The sequence below is a fragment of the Embiotoca jacksoni genome, unplaced genomic scaffold (assembly GCF_022577435.1).
Source record: "Embiotoca jacksoni isolate LCO1_2020_lvr unplaced genomic scaffold, fEmbJac1.0.p SCAF_8, whole genome shotgun sequence".
In the NCBI taxonomy this organism is placed as follows: Eukaryota; Metazoa; Chordata; class Actinopteri; family Embiotocidae; genus Embiotoca; species Embiotoca jacksoni.
In genome coordinates, this window is record NW_027185436.1 from 11,037,524 (window position 1) to 11,060,046 (window position 22,523).

General features: G+C 39.9%; 1 protein-coding gene across 1 annotated transcript in view; it reads left to right on the forward strand.

Annotated features, from left to right (window-relative positions):
* The window catches only part of bmpr1ba (bone morphogenetic protein receptor, type IBa), a 62,723-nt gene that overhangs the window by 24,782 nt on the left and 15,418 nt on the right, over positions 1-22,523 (forward strand). The window contains exon 3 of the mRNA XM_069139186.1: positions 14,265-14,699. Within this exon, the coding sequence (XP_068995287.1) occupies positions 14,594-14,699 (106 nt within the window). The 5' untranslated portion in view covers positions 14,265-14,593. The remainder of the gene's footprint in view (positions 1-14,264; positions 14,700-22,523) is intronic.

Consider the following 22,523-nt stretch of genomic DNA (forward strand, 5'->3'; position numbering starts at 1 on the left):
ATGCCAACATTCTTGTAGCTTTATTACTACAAATCAGTACAGATGCATACATTCATTCTCGGTACACACACACACACACACACACACACACACGCACACGCACACACACACAAACACACACGCACACGTACATGTCAGTAGTCTTTTGTGCGTAAGGGAGTAATCAAAAGATTAAGTTACAGTGGATGACTTGCTGCCGCTGATACCTTAACAAATTTAACTGCATGTTCTCCTTGCCTACCCTTGACCTTGATTATCTCGTGCTGCATTTAAAAGGAGTTCCTATGGAAAGCGTGAATGAAACAACTGTCCAACATATTGAATATTGTCATTACATTGCCCAGATTTACTGGTATGCCACATTGTAGCATATTCTGTCATCAGATTAGTGACGTTGGCACACACACACACACACACACACACACACACACACACACACACACACACACACACACACACACATATTGCATTGGTCACTGAATACATGTTTTTTTCAACAGCTTTTAATGATGCTCCCATTGCAGAGAAAGGATCAGTGGGATGATGACGTGACCACACAAATACATGGACATTAACACTTTTTTAAAACACCAAAACCCCAACAGAACCCCAAACAGTGATGCAACAGTGTTACTAGAGGATGTGTACAATGTGTGGATATCTGTTAATGCAATGCCGTATGTGCCATATGAATTGACAACATGTGGTGTCAATAAGAGGATTTGATTTAATATTACAATGTGGAGGAATGTCCTCCAAACTTTCTGAGTACTGTTAACACACAGTCAGACTATAGTATGCATGCATTCATATACACATGCACACACACAATCACATTGAATGATGTGTTGCAATACTTTTGCACAGCTTAGGCTTCCAGTCAAAGGGAAACTAAATTAAGGTTATCTTAACACAGCTGGTCGCATGTGTGTTTGTGGGAATGACCCACATATTGCCACCACAAAAGCACAGCAGCACAAACTCTTAATTTTTGTCAACATGATGTCTCAGGAATGCCTTGAGGGACTTTTTTAAAATTTGGCAAGAACGTTCACTTGGTCTCAAGGATGAGCTGATTAGATTTTGTTGGTAAAATGTTACTTTGATCTCGCGTAACATGCCACAACTCGACAATTAATACACGAATTATGACATCATTTCATACAAATGTGTAATAAAATGAGAGGACACGTTATATCCAAAAGGCCAAACGTCAGCTTTCCTGTGACATCATCATTTTTTGCAAATACACTTTTCTTGCCATTAGTTAACACCTAAATGTGAAACTGTGGTGCTTGTTTTGATCTTCTGTGCCGTCAGGTTGAAGATGCGTGTGAAACGTCTACATTTTAGAATTTGTACCTTCTTTACTGAAGCACATTCTAGTTGTAGTTTTTGATAAAGCGAAGTCAGGCTGAAACCTAAGTTCTAACAGTGATTTCCGTTGTAGCCTGTTTTAACGCACGCCATGTTAATCCAGATCTGAAAAGCTAAGGCATTGTTATTCAAAAGCACATGACATAAAAGCTTCCTCTGCCATTTGTTAAACAGATGTGTGATTGATGTGGAGATCAGATGCTTCGCTGGAGTCATTTGTTCTAGGATTCCTTTCTCCCATATGATGTGCAGTATCTTTCACCCTTGTAGAGTTGCGACTTAATTCAAATATTGCGTCAACAAAGTATGAACTAATATTTGTAGAAGTAACATTTATGTTACAGCAAAAATCTCCCGTCCTTTTGTTGCCATAGCAAAGAGATCTCCTTTTTTATTGTGGTGAAGTATTTAAATCTCTCTCCAGTCCACACACACACACACACACACACACACACACATTTGCACAATCAGTGGACATGAGTGGACTCACTGCCTTTTGCACAGCCAGCAGAGGCAAAGACGATCAGCTTGCGGCTTATGCATTCAACAAATGCACCCACACACGTGTATAGGCATGTTTCTACGTGTCAGAGCTGCTAGTTTGGAGTGCAAAGGTCATCCTGAGGGGTCAGAGTGTCAGTCTTATGTTTCAGCCACAGACGAACCCCTGTTACACACTGAATGGACACTGTGAATAGCTTCTTACAGAAGAGAAAGAGGGGGACATGGTGGGAGTAAAAAAATAAGGATAGACAGAGGAATAGAAACGTGAAGAAAAGTTGATGGGTTGGGGGGTTGGTGAGAAAGGAAATGAGCGTTCATGTTTTGAAATTAAGGGATGATAGTGATCTTAATGACGTGCACTGTGTCTGTGTATGTGTAAATGTAGTCTAATATATTTTCCACGTACATTCATTTAATTCAATGTATATATGCAGTGCATGAGTGTGAATACTTGCGCTGCAGCAGTGTGAATATATGCATGAATGAATGCATGTTTTGTGTGTTAGGTATGTCTGCTTTTCTCTGAACATAAAGGGTCCATGGTGGTCATACGAGAACCTGCAGTGAACTTAAGGATCCCCAAATAGTGGACGTACTATATTTGGGAGCTGGACCGAGGCTACTGACCCTAACACTGACCCCACACCTGCCCAGTGTGTGTGTGTGTGTGTGTGTGTGTGTGTGTGTGTGTGTGTGTGTGTGTGTGTTTGTGTGTGTGTGTGTGTGTCTGTGGACATGGTGTGGGCTGGATAGAGTGGGGACATCTAAATATATGTGTGTGTGTGTGTGTGTGTGTGTGTGTGTGTGTCTCTGCTCTGGCCTTTCCTTTTCCGGCTTCAGTTTGTGTTTGCGTGTCAGGACATTTATTGTGTATTCTTTATCGTTTGTAAGTTACTTTTCCAACTAACTTGTTACTTTGTATCTACTGCACATATTAACCTCTCATTTAAATGTTCTTATTCCAAAGTAACTCAGTGGGGTACTGACACAACAAGTATCCTTACAAGGTAAAATATATTTGACAAAAAATGTGCTAATCTTCTATTCTTTTTAGTTAGTATTTTCCTGTTAGAAATTAAAGTATGTATTATAAAGTTTAAAAATGGATAAACATTCCTGTAGCTACAAGCAAATTTGTATTTTTTTCCCCCCCATGTAATTAACTACAATGTTTTTCTCAACCATAATCAATCCATCCATTTTCTGTACCCATTTTTTTTTTTTTTTTTTTTTTTTTTTTTTTATGTCTTTTTTCTGTAAAGACAAGCACACATGTAGATCAGCAGTAACAGTCCTTGTCTGTTATTGACGCTGGAAAATAACTTAGTCAATGTAAATGACATTTAGCTATGAAAAGCTAAATGTATTAAATCACCATGGCTGAAATCTGCATATTTTTTCAGGCAAACAAAAGGCAAGCCCTTTTCTTCTCTCTTTCTTTAACTTACACACTTGCTGCATACATGCTATTACAAGAGAGCCAGACACTTTCGAAGTAAATAATAAAAATAGCATGATAATAATAATGAGTAATTTTGAATTACGGTATGTATAATTACATATATTAGATGTTGAATCTTAAACAAGGAAACCTCTCTAGACCAATAGTTTGACTTGGTCATACTTTTATTCTTTGTAACTTGGGCAACAGCACGCATGAATGAGAGTGGCTTTCCAGTGGAGAATTTAGTTCCAAAAAGGGGAGCGACATCAAAAGGGTTGCAAAAGATCATATACAAGAAACCACAGTAACGTGTTATTGACTGACTATTTGATGGCAAACTTTTACATCTTGCTTTTTTATTGTTGCAGTTATATAATCTTTAAAAAAATAAATAAAATAATTAACTATAGTATTTTGTTATATTGTGAAGAATTTAGTTATTGCAGAAATGCCCTAAATTATTGTGGTATTATTTTAGGGCCATCATTCAGCCCCATTTCCAGGTAGTGACCATTCATTCTAACCTCAGACATCAAAACCTGCAACCGTAACCGCAACCGTTTAAACATTACAGACTAATGGAGCTAAAATATAATTCTGTTAATAGTGAAATTTTGTTTAATTAAAGCATAAGTAATGTATAATGTGAGGTATCCAAGGATGTAGGCCTACAGTGTGGATATCAGTTCTGTATTTACAGTATATTTTGATGTTTTCTATTTTATCTTTCAATTGTTAATTTACTTACTGAAGTAACGTAGATTCCCTGAAGGGTCCGAAAATGATGATACTTTTACTCGAGTGTGGTTTCCTTCTAAAGTTAGAAAAGGTGGACCTTTGTAGCTTTTTTGTGCGTGCGTGTCGGCAAGAGCAATCACCGTCAGCAAATGCGTGACCAGTCTCTCAGTTCTTGTTCTGTATTTAGGTCTCAGGGTTCAAAGGTCACAGGGGTGGAGAGGCGGTATGAATGACTGCCTGTTATCAGGTGGTGAACAAAAGAATGTGTGTGTGTGTGTGTGTGTGTGTGTGTGTGTGTGTGTGTGTGTGTGTGTGTGTGTGTGCGTGTGTGTGCGTGTGTGTGTGCGTGTGTGTGTGCGCGTCTGTGCGTCTGTGTGTCTGTGTGTGTATGTAAGAGAGAGAAACAGGAAACAAAGATTGACTGAATGACAGAGTCAGAGTGATCCTGATAGATCGAAGTACAAACACAAACAAGACACGGAAACATAAAGGCTGGCGGCATCACGTAGGGAAGCAAACTTTTTCCAGCTTCCTCAAATCCCTTAATGTTGTTGTATTTAGTCCTTATGCTTTTCACATCCTTTTATTGTTTCATCTTACATTGCCTCCACAATCTTCATGAGTCAAAAATTAAACACTAAAATGAATCAAACAATTATATGAAATTATTGTCAGAAAATAAGAAAATGGTTTCGGATAGAAATTTTAATTTCATCCACATGCTCATCTTGAACACACACACACACACACACACACACACACACACACACACACACACACACACACACACACACACACACACACACACACGAACAACAACAAGCAAGCTGAGAAATTGGTCTTGTATCCTCACATTTCATGAAAATAACGGAGTAAAAATGTAACTTAAGTCTCTCCAAACCTTTAATGAAACGGAGTCCTGCCCTAATCAAAAAGGTTTTATTATTCTATCTTAATGGCCCATTTGTGCTTTTGTATCAATTGTAATCATCCTAATGACATACAATCCGGACTATAATGAATGAGTATAATTATGTGGGCAAAATGCTTTATGCTTCTTAGTATTTGTATTCTTGTTGTGAATTAACATCCTTGTAACTGCAAACATGTGATAGTTAAATAAAGATAAACTGCACCAATACTTCAGCTTTCTTTGTGGGCCTGATTTAGAGTAAATTTCTTTCTACCGCATGCTTTTGGACCTCCTTCCTTTCTCATGTCAGAGTTTAGATACACTTTTCTTCTGTATTCCTCTGTCTACATCCCTTCTTTTTACTTTCCCTCCTTTTTCTCTCTTCTTCTCCTGTCTCCTCACTGATTTACCCCCCTCCTGCCGTCTGTTTTTCTCCCTCATTTCATGACCCCCCCACCCCCCCTCCCCTTTTTTTTTTTCCTTTTTTTTTTTTTCCCCCTGCTAATTGCCACCCCGTTGTAGCATCCCGGGAGCCGGGAGCTCATTAATTGGTGAAGAGGAGACAGGTGGCGCCACTATGTTGTGATGCTTCTTGTTAGTTGTGTGTGTCAGTTTATTGTGTTGATGTTGTGTTTGCGAGTGCACATTTGTTTGCATGAGCTCGTTCTTCTTTGTGTGTCAAAAGTGCATTTATATCTTTATATGTTTGTATGTGTGCGTACGTGTAAAATTCCCATATTCATGTGACTGTGTGCGTGCGCGCGCACGTGTGTGTGTGTGTGTGTGTGTGTGTGTCTCTGAGTGTAAATGAGTGTGTGTGGTACCCCTGCTTGTTAGCGGCACGGAGCCCCTTCTCACTGTAATCTCTTTGTTTATGCAGTGCGAAAAGGGCCGGGCGGGGGCATGAACTCCCCACGCTCTTATCCCACTGCGCCACTCACCCCGAGCAGACCCTCATGCCCCGCCACCACCCTTCCGACACGGGCTTCGCTCCCATCACCTCCCCCATCCGACTCAACCCGTGCCCAACTCTGTCCACCCTCTGTGTGTCCCGTTGTCCCTCCTTTCTGTCCGACTTTGTTAACATCTGAATCATAAGCTGTACTCTCTACAAGAGATCAGCAAAGATGCACCTAACTATACCGTAGGACACTGTGTTCCTGTGTTATCAGCTACGTTTTCAACTGAAAAACTGTAACGAATGACTTCTGCAAAGTAATTACATTACTTTACTAAGTACTGAGCAGCAAAAGTTTTGTCAAACATGCTGTTAAACAACTCAACAAACTCATATTGCACCTTTATGTATTTAACATTTGTAGAACTAGAAAAGGAGCAGGTAGCCCTACAATTTGGAGAGATTTATTTACCATCTACTGGCTTGTTTTGCCTCGGTCACTGCACACAGCTTTTCAGAAGTCCCAACCTCAGCTACACAGGTCACACACCCTCCATCTTTGTACAAAGGTAAAGGTATTTTACCAAGTTTGAATGAACTGGCGAGCTCATTATAGAACAAGAAATCCAATACAGAACTTGGTCAATGAATCAAAATGAACGAATAATAATTTTTAATAAAAAACTACAAAAGAAAGTTAAATGTTGGTTTGACATGGAAGATTCCTAGCTGAATTTGAGTTTTAGCAATAATTTCATATTTTATATTTTTCATTTAGATGTATTATCCTAACATCAATAACTAAATACATTGCTCTTATTATTTTTTTTCTTTATCTAACCATTTCTTCTTTTGTCCTGCCTTCTTTGCTCCAGAGTGTCTGTTTTAATCTAAACACCCAATTCTTCTCTCCTTTCTTTTTAGTCCTAACCTCTAACCTTTCTCCCATTGCTCTCTTTTCAATTCAAAAGAAAAAGCTCTTTTCAATCCCTGGCAGTATGTATCTGATTGTTTGGTAAAGTCTATGAGAAAGAACAATTACACTAGTGTGTTGCCTGACAGATGGTATTATCAGTTTGTCAAATGGTGGCCTTTTGGCAGGAGCTGGTGTCATGGGCAATGATCTGTGAATAAGTTTGTATGCGAGTTCATATTTGTATGCCTGGTCCGGTGTACGTGTCTTTGTAATAGTGTGTGTCCATGTAGTCATGCAGGTGTAGGGGTCACGGGCGGTTTGTAGGTCAGCTCCCTGCCCCTGGTGTCACCTTGCTCTGTTTAGCCCTAAACAACCACTAGAACAGGGCCTCTCTTCTCTTCTCTTCTCTTCTCTTCTCTTCTCTTCTCTTCTCTTCTCTTCTCTTCTCTTCTCTTCTCTTCTCTTCTCTTCTCTTCTCTTCTCTTCTCTTCTCTTCTCTTCTCTTCTCTTCTCTTCTCTTCTCTTCTCCTCTCCTCTCCTCTCCTCTCCTCTCCTGTCTTCTCCTCCCCTCCCCTCCCCTCCTCCTCTCCTCTCCTCTCCTCTCCTGGGCTTGGGCGGTTGTCTTTAGATTACAATCGGTCATAAAACTGCCATTACGAGTCCAGTCCAAATGTCAAAATATTTGGGAATGACACATCTAGTGGAAGAACATTTTCCAAATGAGTTCAGGACATTCGGAAAACACGGGTTACCTTTTTAAGTTTATCCAAATGGCAAAATATGTGGAATGATTCAAATCTGATATTCTGAAAACATTTAGATCGGGTGACAACTTAAGTGGCAGAAAGGTTCCCAAGTGGCATTCCCTTACTAAAGGACAGAAGTAATTAAACCTAAACATTGATACTCACCTAAACACACAGTTGTCTCCCTTTTTAAAGGCTTTTGTCCCAATGTTGCAGTGACAGTTTAACAGGACTCTTGCCCTATTCCGGCACAGTGCAGGCATGTGCCTCGTCTGCGGCTGATTGAACTCCCGTTGAACCTCATGATGTTTTTTTACTTCAGAAATCTTAAGCTTACTTGTTTACTGCTTCCCATTGTTTGATTTCAATGTGGAGTGTGATCCAAATGACATACCCTGAATTGCGAGTGTTGGCTGAAAATGGATAGGAAATTGTGTGACATATTTGTGCTACCTACTCTGTAATATTTTGACTTTGATCATGTTAAGAAGTAAAGGATACATTCAGGTTATTCCTTCAAAGACACAAGTTAACATTAGGGATGATTATAGCAGTTATCCAAGTTTTTCTCCACAAATATCTTTTCAGATACCCAAACTCAGTTTATCAACCAATACCATGTACAGACCTTCTCAGCATGATTACTTCTATATCCCTTTTTACAATCCACAAACAAACCAACCTGTAAAATAACCCAAATCTTCCACAAATATTAGTGCCAAAAGTTATTTAGTAAGAAGAATGTACTGTGAGTTTTTATTTGTTGGGTTGTCTATTATTCAAACTTTTTTTTTGGAACATGTAATAAAGAAAAGTATAAAAACTTGTTTCTATGAGCTTGCGAATTTTATAAAATGCCTGAATGGAGCTCTGCCATGCACACTTCACTTATATTATGTTAAGAATCCCATCAGCAATGTCGACCAGATAAACGCAATTCCCCAAATTTACAGCCAACTCCAGTCAGAGCTGTCTCCCATATTTTGTGTGACAGATGGACAGACAAGCAGGGGCCAGTCATTGTGGGGGACAAAAAAAATGTCGGTGGGTGGCTGCAGATTGTGATCCTCAGTATTTGGTAAGTAGGTAGCTCTTCTGTTTTCTGCAAGCTGGTTTACCAGTAAGACATTTTTAACATTCCACCCTTTTGGCCCCTCAGTTACCTCTTTACCAGCCGTCATCCCTATTCTTCACAGGTGGGGAATTGATTTGGCATCTTGCTTTGCTTCTGTAGGTGTGTGTTTTTTCATTTTCAATAGTTCTTATTACTAAGCTACAAATCTCTTATACTGACAGCATTTGCAATCGAATTTATGTCAACTTGTAATTTATTTATGACACTACAGACACTAGTAAATCTAAACCTTTAATTTGAGGGGTTTTTGTTACCCTTTTTGTGTCTTAGAGCAAAGTAACCTGACACCAATTCTTCTGAAATCCTATTGACAACAATGTATTTGCCAGATGACTTGAGGGACAATTTGGCCATTCATTTTAGATGTACACTAAAGCAATTACAAATAATTGAAATATTTATGATGATATGATTACAGAGGGGGATCTCTGATACTCCCAGTTTTCTTGTACCTCACGCTAACCACACCTATCCCTGCGAATGATTTTATGGTGGTTGTAAAGTGATACAGTGAGTGGTTTCACAATGACAATAACAAGCTGTAAAAGCCATTCCCAGTCTATAATTAGGCTTTCATTAAGTTTAAATGGCTCAACACCTACCTCTGTGAGTGTGTATGTGTGTGTTATGTTAGTCATGTTGTGAGGACATAAATTTGTTTGCAGTCACATTGTGAGACTCGTTCCTTTTGGGGACACGAAGCACGTCCCGATATGAAGGTTTAGATTGAGTTTGGTCAACACAGACACCACCTGACCCTCCAACATGCAGTTTGGACTCAGCATTAATTTATCTTTATGGTTAGGAAAGTAGTGGTTATGGTCAGGGTTTTAGTCAGTTTCCGGATAATGAATGTAAATCCATTTAATATCCTGTGATGGGAACTTGACTGTTTGTGTATCATAGTATTTGCACTAACTTCAAATAGCTCATCCTACCTTGCCATCTTTGTGAGAGAGGATTCTCTTGCAGAGGCACAGGAGGGATTTTCTCCAAAGGTGAAAGGTCAGTCAAGAACAAATCAGTGTTGAGGTCAGAGGTGGACCTGACAGACTTCTTTTCTGTCACCGCTTCATCGTCATACCTTTCCTCACACTATGTTATCCCTTGTTTCCTTATTTTTCTTAATTCCCTGGCTCATAGACGTGTTTGTAACAAGAGAACCATGATGTTTCAGTGGGCCTCTGCCACATTACTCAATGCTGAGGTTGTTGTTTGCAACTCGGGGTGAAAAGTTAAACACCACAGTTCATTTGCAGCCCTTTTACTCCATCCTTAATCATCATCCTCTTTTTTTTTTTTTTTCTACACTCCACCCTTCACACATTCCTCGTAGATTCATTTTTATTGCACTCCCTTCTTGACTCCACAAATATTTTTCACCAACTGCTTCATTCTTTTCATTTTTCTTCATTTTCTGCTGTTTTTTTTTTATTTTTTAGACCATTTGGACAAAATGTATCCTCAATTTTGTTTTGACTTATTAGAAGAACACTCTGAGACAAAAACAAAAATCAACACTTAAAAAATATTCCCTTACTCTTTGTAGGTCTCCCTTACACAGAGAAGTTGAGAGTATAAATGGACTGTAGGAAGAGGAACTATTTCTGTAACTCTCAGACAACTCACCCACATATACAACTCGACTCCCATAAAACATTGTGCCTCTCTTTCCACAAAGCATTCAGGCAGAAAGGATTGCTATGTAAATGCACCAGTGAATAGGAGTGAATGGACAGGTTTAAAGCAGATTATGTTAAACTGCTTGTTAGTTTAAAGACATGCTGAAGTGAATGGATGGGGATTAGCAGATGTGCTGCTGTGCCACAGAGGTGTTTCTCGAAAATGGACTCAATCCCCTGTCTGTTAGTCAGTTCACGCATCAAATGAAGGTATACATGCTTTTAAAGGTGAGCCAGGGAAGGCTAAGGTGGTCTTTAAATCCTCTGGAACAGATGGAAATCCCAAAGCTGAGATGATGTATTTGAAGAACAAATACGTGTGTGAAGCCACAAGTCCAAATAGGATTTAGTATTTTTAACTCATGTAGGCTAACCAAAAGGATCTGCTGTAATTTTCTAAAAAGCATAGTCATGCAGTTTCACATGACAGCAGAAAAAGTCTTGGCATCACTGTTCTGTAAAAAACATGACGCTCCTTTATGGCCACTTTTATTTTATTTTTTTAAACAAAGAGCGCTACACTGATTTAGATGTGTATTCCTATAATAATATTCGACTGTTGCACATTGGACCGTTTCAAACCAAAAAATTTAAATCAATAAAACTACACGTACTGTATTTTTTAATTTTTTTTTATTCCACGGATTAATTTTCCTAGTCAAAACGATGTGCCAACATTACCCACAATGGAACTTGATCATCAATAGTTTGGCGGCAGATTATGGCTGGGTTGTGATTTCCCAGAAATGGTTCTTGGACGTGCCCATCCGACCACAGTGGAAGTCACATGTGTTTGTAGTTCTTCCGAACGGCTGCACAGGATGCTGGAGGAGTGAAAAAAAAGGCTGTCACAGAGAGCAGGGGAGATGCAATATTGTTTAAAAACAACATTCTCTTGATTATTTTTACACATGGTAAGTGCCAGAGATAGTTAAGTAACGTATAAAAAAAAAAAGTTTCAGAAAGTTCCAGGTAACGGGCGTCACAGATACTTATCCGACATTCGTAAAGGTGAGGGAGGAAGGATGGTTCTGAGACAATCAGACTATTTTACCTGCAGTTTGCTTTATGCCATTAGTGGCCATTGTAGCCTCGAGTCGTCAGTAGTTCCCCTTCAACTGAAGTTTAGTGGCAATACATTTTTCAGATCATCCAGTTGATTTTCAAATATATATATATATATATATATATATATATATATATATTTTTTTTTTTTTTTTTTTTTTTTTTTTTAATTTTTTTTTTAATTTTTTTTTTTTGCTCAATATGTGTTTTCTCTGCCCGTTTAAGGAACAATAACTCTTTTAGTTAATTTTTAAAAATCTAAGTTTTTCACTTTTCGGCAAAGACTCTTTTGCATTGCATGAGCAGAATATTGGTTGGATGTGTCATTTGTATCTCATTTCAGAGATCAGAAAGTAAATGTGTTTGCACCCTATGGACTTTCAGCACGCTGAAAGCATTTTTTTTTTTCTTCCTTTAAAGTTTTGACACTGAAAGCTGCTGACATGTGAAGCTCTTGTGTTATGACAGCCTGTCAAAAATGATGAGAGTAAATTCTGAATAAACCAGTGACCTCGAGCAGTGGACACGTCATCTGAATGTGGAAAAGGTGCTTCAATACCATTAACATATGAGAAACAGAAACAATCAGAAAAAACACATCTGCTATATAAATATCTGAGCAACTTCATTTGTGACCTAAAGTAGAAATGTACTTGCATTTTTATGCCCTCCAGCCTTCCTTTATCTCTGCGCTCTTCTTCCCATCTCCCTTTTTCCTCTGCTCTCTGAACTCCTTCACTTCCCCTCTAAAGGGCAACATTCTCCATTTATTATCTCAATTCTTCAAATCCCTTTCCATCAAGCCACTTCAGACAACCATCATTGCGCTCTGATTTCTCCTTTTGTTTTTTTCGTCGGCAACCTTTTCTTGTCTTTGTTTAGTTTTTTGGGGGTTTTACTGCTTATCCTCCTTCGCTTATGACATTCTCAGCCATTCATCATAGACCCAGCATGAGGGTGACACGAGTGAAGAATAGTGCTGTGTGTGTGTGTGTGTGTGTGTGTGTGTGTGTGTGTGTGTGTGTGTGTGTGTGTGTGTGTGTGTTATGTGGGGGCACCGGATTACAATACCTTAAAGTAACTGTTTTTAAAGGGATCATTTGTCAATCAGCCGATGATATCCTGTCCTCAAGCACATCACCAGAGACATTCTTACTCACACACACACACACACACACACACACACACACACACACACACACACACATACACACACACACACACACAGCTTCACAGCTATTATGTTTGGGGGCAAATGCTGTCACTGTTTTTAAAAGGCTTCCCGTGGTTAGACATGCTCGAAATGACATTCTGGTTCACTGGAGGAGGGGAGTGGGAAAAAGGAGTGGAGGAGAGAAATATAGAAGTGGAGAGGAAGGCAGCTGATGTTGTGAGTTTAAAAACAAATTGAACAGATGCAGAAATGATAAAGTAGATGGCATATTAATTCAAAACCTGATACTGGATCTTGTTACAAGAACTGGCATGAAGATGATTGGTGCTTGTTAAGGTTTTTAATAGGAAAGGGGCTTCAGAGAGGCGGGGATGAGGGCAGACGGGAGAAGATGAGGCAGGACCCGGGCAGGACTGTTTGTTTATGAAGTGATTTTTGTTTTTGGTCCCCTCTCATTGAGTAGCGAGGGAGCCAGGCAGCCTATTGTTTGCCATTAATGACCAACATTAACAAGTGTGAGAAAGAAAAGAAGTGCACAGAACAGCGGCAGCTACAAAGGAGACAGATTAACACGGATACAAAAACTGTTTGCCCAATCCATTTAACCCCAAAACTTCAAAGGTCAGCATTTTCTGTTGAAAACAGAAATAGCTCCTCATTTTGTGCTGTAAGGTATTTATTTTTTGCTAAGAACAAAGTGTTCACAGCACGCACACACCCACAGAGTTTTGTCCACGGCAAATGCCTTAGAGGCATGAGGATAGCTCTGGAGAGGAAATAGTCTATTAGAGTGTCTCAACCCATTCATTTATTGGTATAAAAGCTCCAGGCTTGAGTGATGTAATCCCTGACAGCTCCTTTAAAGTGTCTCTGCCAGCTACCTGAACAGCACACCACTGTGTGAAGAGGTGTTCTGTGTAGACTTTCTGGAATGTAGGATTTTCATTTCAAATTTATGTGGAGTGCCAAAAGTATTTTTTTTTTTTCAAGTTTTAAAACAAAACTTAGATGCATCTACTCAAGACAGAGATATGTGTTTGACAGATAAACTCAATTCACACTGTGCAGACTGTGGAGTTATCAGTGAGACAAACTTCTCTGCAGTTTGATTTGATTATTGATTTGCATTTTCCCGTTCCAGTCTTGTCTCAGGCTGAAGGTCATTTACCTTGAGCACAGAACTTTAGTCATAAGGACATTTTAAGTTACACTGCAAGTTAGCCTTCTGATGGATCAAAATCATTGTTTTCCAATGTCTCCCTAATTATCTGCAGCGAATCTGTTGCTTAATCGTAGCACTGTTTAAAAAAAAAACGTGTATTCCCCCTCTCACCTTGTTGAGGATTCATCCCCAACATGAAGTAGAAATCTTTATCTGTAAGCTGTTAAAGGCGAAGAATCCCACAGATCCTGCTGCTTGTTTTCAAAATCCTCCTCACCCTCCTCATACTTTTTTACTAAACCCCATCTTGCTCCTGTCTGCTCCCTGCCCCCGTTTTTTTTTTTCCACCCATGTCCTCCTTCCCTGTGTGTGTGTGTGTGTGTGCGTGCGTGCGTGCGTGCGTGTGCGCGCGCGCGCGCGCCCTCCCTTTTAGGCAAGTAAAGTAAACTCCCCTTTTGCTTCTCTCTCCCTCTCCCTCTCTCCCTCTCCCCCTCTCTCCCTCTCCCTCAGCTGGGCTACTACTGTCAGACCGGGTTGGAGGACAATCAACTCCAACTGCTGCTGCCGCTGCTGGTGTGTTTCGCGTGGTGTGGACCCACACACACATACAGGACCTCGCATGCCTGATACTCCCCCCACCTCTCTCTCTCTCTCTCTCTCTCTCTCTCTCTCTCTCTCTCTCGTACTCTCTGCCTGGCACACACACACACACACACACACACACACACACTCAGAAGGAGAGGCAGTGTGTGAGCGGTGGATCCCGTCTTGTGGAGGGGGTGCTGACGAGAGGAGAATAGAAGAGAAGAGAGGAGCGGAGCGGAGCGGCAGACTCTACCATGCCAGTGCAGGGAGAAAGGCTGAAGGGCTGTCTCTCTCTCTGTCTCTGGAGCCGGAGTCCTCTGCTACTGCTTGGACTGTTCTCTCTGCACGCACCGGCGCACGGTGAGTTCCTGCAACCTTACCGCTCCACTCGCCGCTGCCCTCAACCCCGGTTCGCGTTGCACCGACGTTTCTCCGCTGCAGCACGTCAGACCTCCTTCTCGTTTACGCTTTGAAACATTTGTGTCCTGTAGTCATACGTTGCTTGGCGTTTCTGTGGTCGGTAAACAACCTGCGATGCTCGTCGACCTTTGGGATCGGCTCCTAAATGCAGCAGCTGATGCAGACGTGATCCTCAGGATACACAAAGTATGTTCTTGTTTTAGAGCAACAGTATGTGGAACATTTTATCGAAGCCAACACTTCAAAAAAAGTACCAGTTGAGATAGTTGTACAACTTTTTTTTTAGTTTTAGGTTTTTTTTTTTTTTTTTTTTTTTAAATTCTGGTCTGAAAACTGTAAATTTGACAGATTTGTATATCATTATATCAATCAACATCAATGTTTTTGAAACCAAGCCTTTCTACTGATTACAGAAAAAAAGAAAAGGCATTTAAGAGTATATTATTATTTGACAAGGTTAGCCTTGTTAGCCTTTCATTGATTATTCAAGCACTTTGTGAAATTCACACTCCTGTCAAAGTGCTATTGATGCTTTAATATTCAGTCACATATCTGTGGTTAGAGTATGTTTGCAGTTGTCTTCAAACAGACAACAGAGATGCGTCATCATAGACTGAAATTGTTACCGTTAGCCACATTGGGCGCTTTGTCTGTGACCGTGTTTGGTATCTGGAGTGTGATTTGTTAGGCGTTAGAGGGAGAATGTGATAGATTTGATAGTCTGTAATGTTTAATGCAGTGATGTGTGTCATTACAGTTTGACTCTCTGCTTCTCTTGTTTCTCTTGCATAGGTTTAACTATGGTGCTCTGTCGACTTTCTTTGCAATCATTGACTCAGAATTGAAATAATTTGAATGGTAGTGTCTGCACTGTTACGTTGTCCACAATAAGGCTTCGGACAGTGTTTCCTATGAGCGATGGTGTCTGTGCATATTTTTCTTCCCTCTCTTTATTGTTGGTCTATTTAAAGTCATTGGAGATTATTTCAGCTGGGAGCCCTGAAGTTGAGCCAGCAAAGGCTCATACTCAGTGTGTTATGTGCTGAGGTCGTCCTGTGACCTCTGGTTGCATGTCATCCCCTCTTTCTCGTCCATCTTTCCTGTCATTGTCACTTGTTGAGTTGGCTTTCCTATGGAGTCCATGCTGAGTTGACTCCCTCCTTTTGATTTACTCTCTTCGCTCGCACATGCTGTTTTATCATTCAACAGTTGTTTTGAATGCCGTGGACATCTAAGCATTTGCAATGCGCACATGAGTACACATCGACACAAACTGAATAAGTGCCTGAATGTTTGAGATTCATGGTAACACTGACTGCTCTGTCCAAGAAGCCACAGAACAGCTGCCAATGAAGAAGACATATGTTAAATCTGACGCAAAGTTGGACCTCTACCAAGGATTTCTGTTTGTGTTACTTCTGGCAAGTCATTCATGCTGTTATTTCTTTAGTGTTGACCTCATATTATACAAAGCAAGTATATTTATTTGCTGCAATCAATTTTCAAGGTTTAAACTCCTGTTTCTGCAATACTGAATTAGTGCTTGTGCAATCTATCAAATCGATGTGCAGTGGTTTCATCAGATTTCAGGTGATCCATTAGTACCCAACCTATGTAGAGATATGATATATATAATATATATAAGCGATTCCGTGTCCAAGATATCTGCCAGATCTGGGCTGAATGCTGAAAACATCTGAGAATATTTTATTAGGCTTCAATCCCGTTTCCATAAATTCCTGCCAGCACAGCTCTAATTTTATTGACAAATCTTTATAGGCTTAAAAAAAGACAGTTTATTACTAAACCGAAGAATATGGCTATATTTTGGGTTTTTCTGCGTTGGGGCACCCCAAAAATCGTAACAATTCAAGTTAGAAAAATTAGCAAATCGTGCATTTTATTTTTACATGTTGGATGTTTTAGCTCTCCTAATTACTGCTCTGCAGACTGATCTGAAAAACAACTGGAACAGTGTCATTTTATCTCTTACCCACAATGTTATTTTGCCATTAAAGCTGAATGAGATGTTTCCCACTGAAGCTGATCCATATTGTAGAAACTGTATTCAAAAACATTTCACCTGAGGCCTGTAGCAACGACCTCGTTTATTGGTTGACACATAGATGATTGATTGGACCAGCAATGGGCTTATTCATTGGTGGTTGTCACACAGATGACCGATTATCAAGGCAGTAAATTCAGCTGTGACTCAAAATGCAAATATTTGTTTTCCAAACAAAAATGCATGAATGAAAGATGAAGCAGGTAGGAAGAGTTTTTTTTAATTAATTAATTAATTTTTTTTAAATTTATCAGATTATCTGTGCCTCGTGTTCTCTTTCTTTATCGGCCTCCCTCCCCCCCCAATATCTCGCTCCCTGTTTCTTCCCACTCTGTTCTGTTCCAAGACAACTTTGTAGACAGAACGGAAGTCTAGACCACGTACTGTTTCTTGGTGCTGTATAGCCACAGGTGAACTGGAGTCATTGCAGGTTTTAGACGGGTAGTAGACCGCGACTATGTTGTGCCTGCATGAAGGTCACAGTTTGCCCGACAGCATTTCTAGGCCATTGTCTCTGCAGCAAATGTATATGGGACATTGTATTCATTATTACACAAGGCGAAAGGCGAACTTAGGGAATTCACACACTTATGCACCTTTTATAAATCACGCACACACATATCATCTGTGACCTTCCACCAACACCAGGCTGCAGCCTTCAATGTGAGTTCTGGGAAGTGAAGAGCGAGCGTGATAGCTTACATTTCATTGTCCTTGGTGGAAATAAGCACCGCTGTATCAGTTTTCACAGTCAAAGCTCTGCCAGTTGCTTTGCTTTTGTCACTGCTCACTAATGAGACTGTTGCTCTCTGCAGAATTTCAGGCTTTGTTTTAACGGAACAGAACACTTTTTGGTTTTTAGCCCAAATAATCCAAACTCGCATGCTGCTGCTGTGTTCTCAGACTACTGAGAATTAGCCATACAACTATTCAACTTGCATTTCTTATGCTTGATGGTAGTTTTCATAAAGTTGCTGGGTAAAATGTAAGAACATTATCTTTCTCTTTCTGTGTGCGTGCATGTGTGCGTGCGAGTTCCCATGGTGTGAAAGATACCAACTGTAGACTCAATGTTAAATGCCCAGGTGTCAATTATTTGCATTTATTTTCACAAATAATGAAGTTAATGTATCATCACCTCAAAAGCATTCAGTTTAACCTACGCAGAGGCAGAAACAGTGAGGAATTATTGGGGTACTTGGGTCTCAGGAAGTTATTGATGAAACTATCATCCATGTGAAAAGCTGACTGAGGTGTTTCTGATAAAAAAACAAAACAGCTTTTAAAGAAAGAGAAACAGAATCCTTCAGAGCTGACTCACTGTACTAAACTGCTAGTTGTGCTTTCTGCTCTTCAGTGTCAAAGCTTTCTGGCAGGATGCGTTCGGTTCACTTGCCGGAAACTGATACCTCATCAGAACTACTTTATCTGCTGGCTGTAATGCTGAGAGGTAAGGTGTTGCTGCCTGGAGTCCAAACATACTGTTGTCGCCCTGAAGTAAACTTGCACCTTAGATCTAGCCTTTCAATTTCCCCGTGGGGTATCTTAAATATTTTTACTCGGACATAGCTGGGGTCACAAACCATGATCTGCTGTGGGCGGGTGGAGGTTAATAAGGTGGGATCCAGAAGGCTAATGTGGCAGGAGTTGAGGGTCTAAGAGTTTGGTGACAAAGCAAAGACATAAATATGAAGGCCTGATATACAAAGTTTGAGGGGTTAAGAAAATCATATACAAATAGTCATCTTGAAATGACCTCTAAAAGGTGCAGTAAGGGGAAGTGTGGAGAGTTTGAGACTGAGGGGTATTACATCCTGTAATGGATACAGATCCAGTAACTTCTATCCCAGTCAGATTACCGGTCTGGCGCTGACTTCTTAAGACACAGCTGGAGCAGGGGAAGTGTGTGTGTGTGTGTGTGTGTGTGTGTGTGTGTGTGTGTGTGTGTGTGTGTGTGTGCGTGTGCGTGTGTGCGTGCGCGGGCGCACATGTTGTGAGTGAGGTAGAGTATTTTCTTTAATGCAAAAAAAGCTGTTTTATTTAGAGTCTGTAATTGTGAGTATGTTTTCATAAAACATTTCAAACTTTTACCTGAATGATTACAACAGAAATGTACTTTAATAAGCAGAAGATATTTTGCCAGGTTCACTTGTGTTGTCCCTACACTGATGAGTAGAGGTTTGCAGTAGTCTTCTTGTAGTTTACATTTTCTGTACAGTGGCTGTTGGACAACTTTCTCGGCATTTAGATACATTAGTCATACACTAATTCGATCTTAAATAGTTACGTTGTTGTGATTTTTGTGAAGCAGGGTCCATTGTGTGAGCTGAGAGCTCTTCACATCATAGTATAACACAATAATATGATTGACAGATAACAGGTGAGGCAGAGCAGAGCAAAGCAAAACTGGCTGTCGTAGCCACAGTGTGCTGGGACTATAAAGGCTTACGGTTTTCCATGCACTCGCACTCCCTCCATAATGCCCTCCCCTCCACCCACTCCCAGGCTCTGGGACTAACAGGAAAGGGAGAGAGTTACTTCTCTTTGTTTTGGGCCTCTGTTTAGACTTAACAGACAGAGAAATTGAATACAGACAAAAGATTTGGAATTGCTGAGTTTGAAGAAATGGAGAGGTCGAGGAGCAGTAGGAGAAAGGGAGAGCAAAGGGATCCATGTCAGTAATAGGATGACTGAAAAGTGAACATTGTTATCTGTCCTCACAAGTACAAACTTAACATTTATACATATGTAGCAAGATAAATTATCACAGATTTTTCAATCTATCTGTAAATCCACCTTTCTTTGGAAAATCGTTTCCCCCTAAATTAGGACTTAACTGTATTGTGGTCTTGTTGTGTTTTTAGTGAACTGCTCTATTAACTCATCTTCTAGTTTAAGTGGTTTAAGGCAAAGATCTTTATAGGTAAGGGTAATATATTTTACTTACTTACTTTCAAGAGGTTACAAGACAGACAAGCAAAGAAAGAAAATGAACAATTAAAAGAGAGAATGTGGCAGTGGAAAAGGAACAAACATAGCCTGTAATTTAAGGTCATTTGTGGATATCAGGATGCACAATTTTACCAAATGGCTTTGCAATAGAGGCAATCATAAAATGCTGTGATAGGTACCTAATGGGTGTACAGTTGGGCGTGGATATTGTGTGTGTGTGTGTGTGTGTGTGTGTGTGTGTGTGTGTGTGTGTGTGTGTGTGTGTGTGTGTGTTTAAGGGTCTAGCCAACATCATGTTTGGTCAGTGAGATAGTACAGAGGAGGCCTGGAGCCACTGCTGGGTGATATGTGACTTGGTTAATGGGGAGCTAATCACACAGTGGAGACAGTGAGACGCGTACAACTGTAAACAAACGCAACTGCACTCACAAACAAGAATACACACTAATGTCCATATTCCACATGAAAATGAGAAATACATTAATATCCTTCCAAAGCACACACGCACACACACACACACGCACACACACTCGCACCTACACACACACAGACTATATACGCATACAGGTTGTAAATGGATGGAAATTGACTGTTTAAGCCTGTGGAGAAGACTGAAACGCTGCAGACCAGAACTCTTGGAAATAAACACATGGCAGTTGTAATGTTGACACCATCAGCCCTCCCTGTACACACACACACACACACACACACACACACACACACACACACACACACACACACACACACACACACACACACACACACCTATGCGCACGTGCGCAAACCCTACGCATACACCCACTCTTCTCCAACAGGCACACAGCAAAACACTCACCTACACAGATTTTTGTTCTCACAGTTGGATGTCTCAAATTCAGATTTTGTTAATTTATCATTCAAGCTAAGCAATCATTGTAAGTGGCAACTGGCTACTAGTTGCACGACAATGATTGTGTGTGTAAGGCATACTGACAAAACAGTGTTTTGATTCTCCCTTGTGAAGGCTAGATTTGTCCTGAGAGACAAATTATAGTTTATGGTATCCAATTACACGAGTTTGTGGTTAAACCCCTCTTTGATATGTATGTTGTGAGTCAGAGGTATGGAGTGAAACTGCATTTCTGTCATCCCTTCAAGGTTTAAACCCTTTATTGAAACAATAATATATATTTGTGTTTGGCACTGAGGCTCTGCTGCTCCAGAGCAAATCCTGACTCAGACTTGACTCTGTTCTCCTCAACCAATTGGTAAAGCCTGGGACTCACAACATACAAACTGATATTGAATGAGCACATAATCTAAATTTACATAAATGTAAATCCCAGCAATGGATGACGCTGTGAATAAAGGAAGCTAAATTAACTCTAAAGCCGTGTTAAAGAGGTATACACAAAAAAAGAGAATGACTAAATTTCATACTTAACGTTCTTAGTGGAGTTTTAATTAGACATAACCGTAAGATATTGAAAATGTGTCGCATTAAAGGACATTAATGAAAACAAATGTATTTAACTGTTTTTGTCTTGCAAGCACCTTTTGAGAAGTGATGGAGTATTTTGAACGGATGTATGTTTTACAGAGTTTTAATTGCTTGTTTGTCACTGCAGTCCAGGGGTGCAAAGTTATGCAAAACTGTATGGAAATAAGTGTCATGGCAATATTTAGAAAAAAAAAGATACCAAGTTCAAAGTCAAGGACAATTGAACACCACCTATTAAAGGGGTAAATCTCCTCTAGATTGCCAGGATAACAACAGTTTGTCTCTATAATTTACCAAAATCAAAAACAGCAACAAACAACACAAAGATATTACATTGACGTTGTCCCCTCTCAGCCTGTACGAGTGTCATGAATAGAGTGGCAGGAATATATTTACATTATCGTAACAGAACGTTGCAAATCTCCATGCACATACTGTATATTCCCTGAGGCAACATCAACTGAAATTATTAGTCAAAGGTCATTTGAGTCTGACATTTGTGAAAATAACTAGAGGCTCAATGTAAAAACTGATATTCTCAAATAATCAGCATCTAAGTTTAACTTTAGCTTGATTACAGTGAACGCTCTGACTAAGATAAGAGTTTAACTTGTTTACATGAGTCAGACTAACCCAGCTAACACAAGGCCACGGGGAAAGCTGTTTGGTGTGCAAAGTAACTTCTGGAGGATGTGTACTACCATACTTAAGGTCTTTCTGTGTGGTGTGCTGTGCTGTGTATTTAACGTTTGTGTCTCTCTAAGTATTTATATAAGAGAATCTTGGAGTTAATATGTTTTTAAAGTGGAGCAGTTTTTCAGCCCACCAGAAAGAAACGGGGTGCATTTGTGTTCCTGTGGGTTGTGTTGACCACCCCATGGCATCAATCTTCATTTGAGAAAGGAGAGACGTTTGATTAAAGCAGATCTCTCAATTTGTAAGTGCTTTTAGGGTGGTTATGACTGCAATATTGCACATTTTTCTGATTTCTGTAAATGTGACAAAATGAAAAGACACCACAAAGTGAAACGGTGTTGAGATCTTAAATCATTCTGAAAAGTTTCCTTCTTGTTTCTAACCTTTAGAAACTCAAAATAAAAAACACTCCGCACACCCGGACAACTTTCAACTTTTTCTGCTCAGTAATGCAATTTCACATCTCCAAGTTGTTTTACTGTAAATAGTTTCAGTAGTTTTCAGCAGGTTCTTTCTCTTCTTTGTCTCACGGTACACTACACTGCAGTACATGACGCACACACATTTGCAC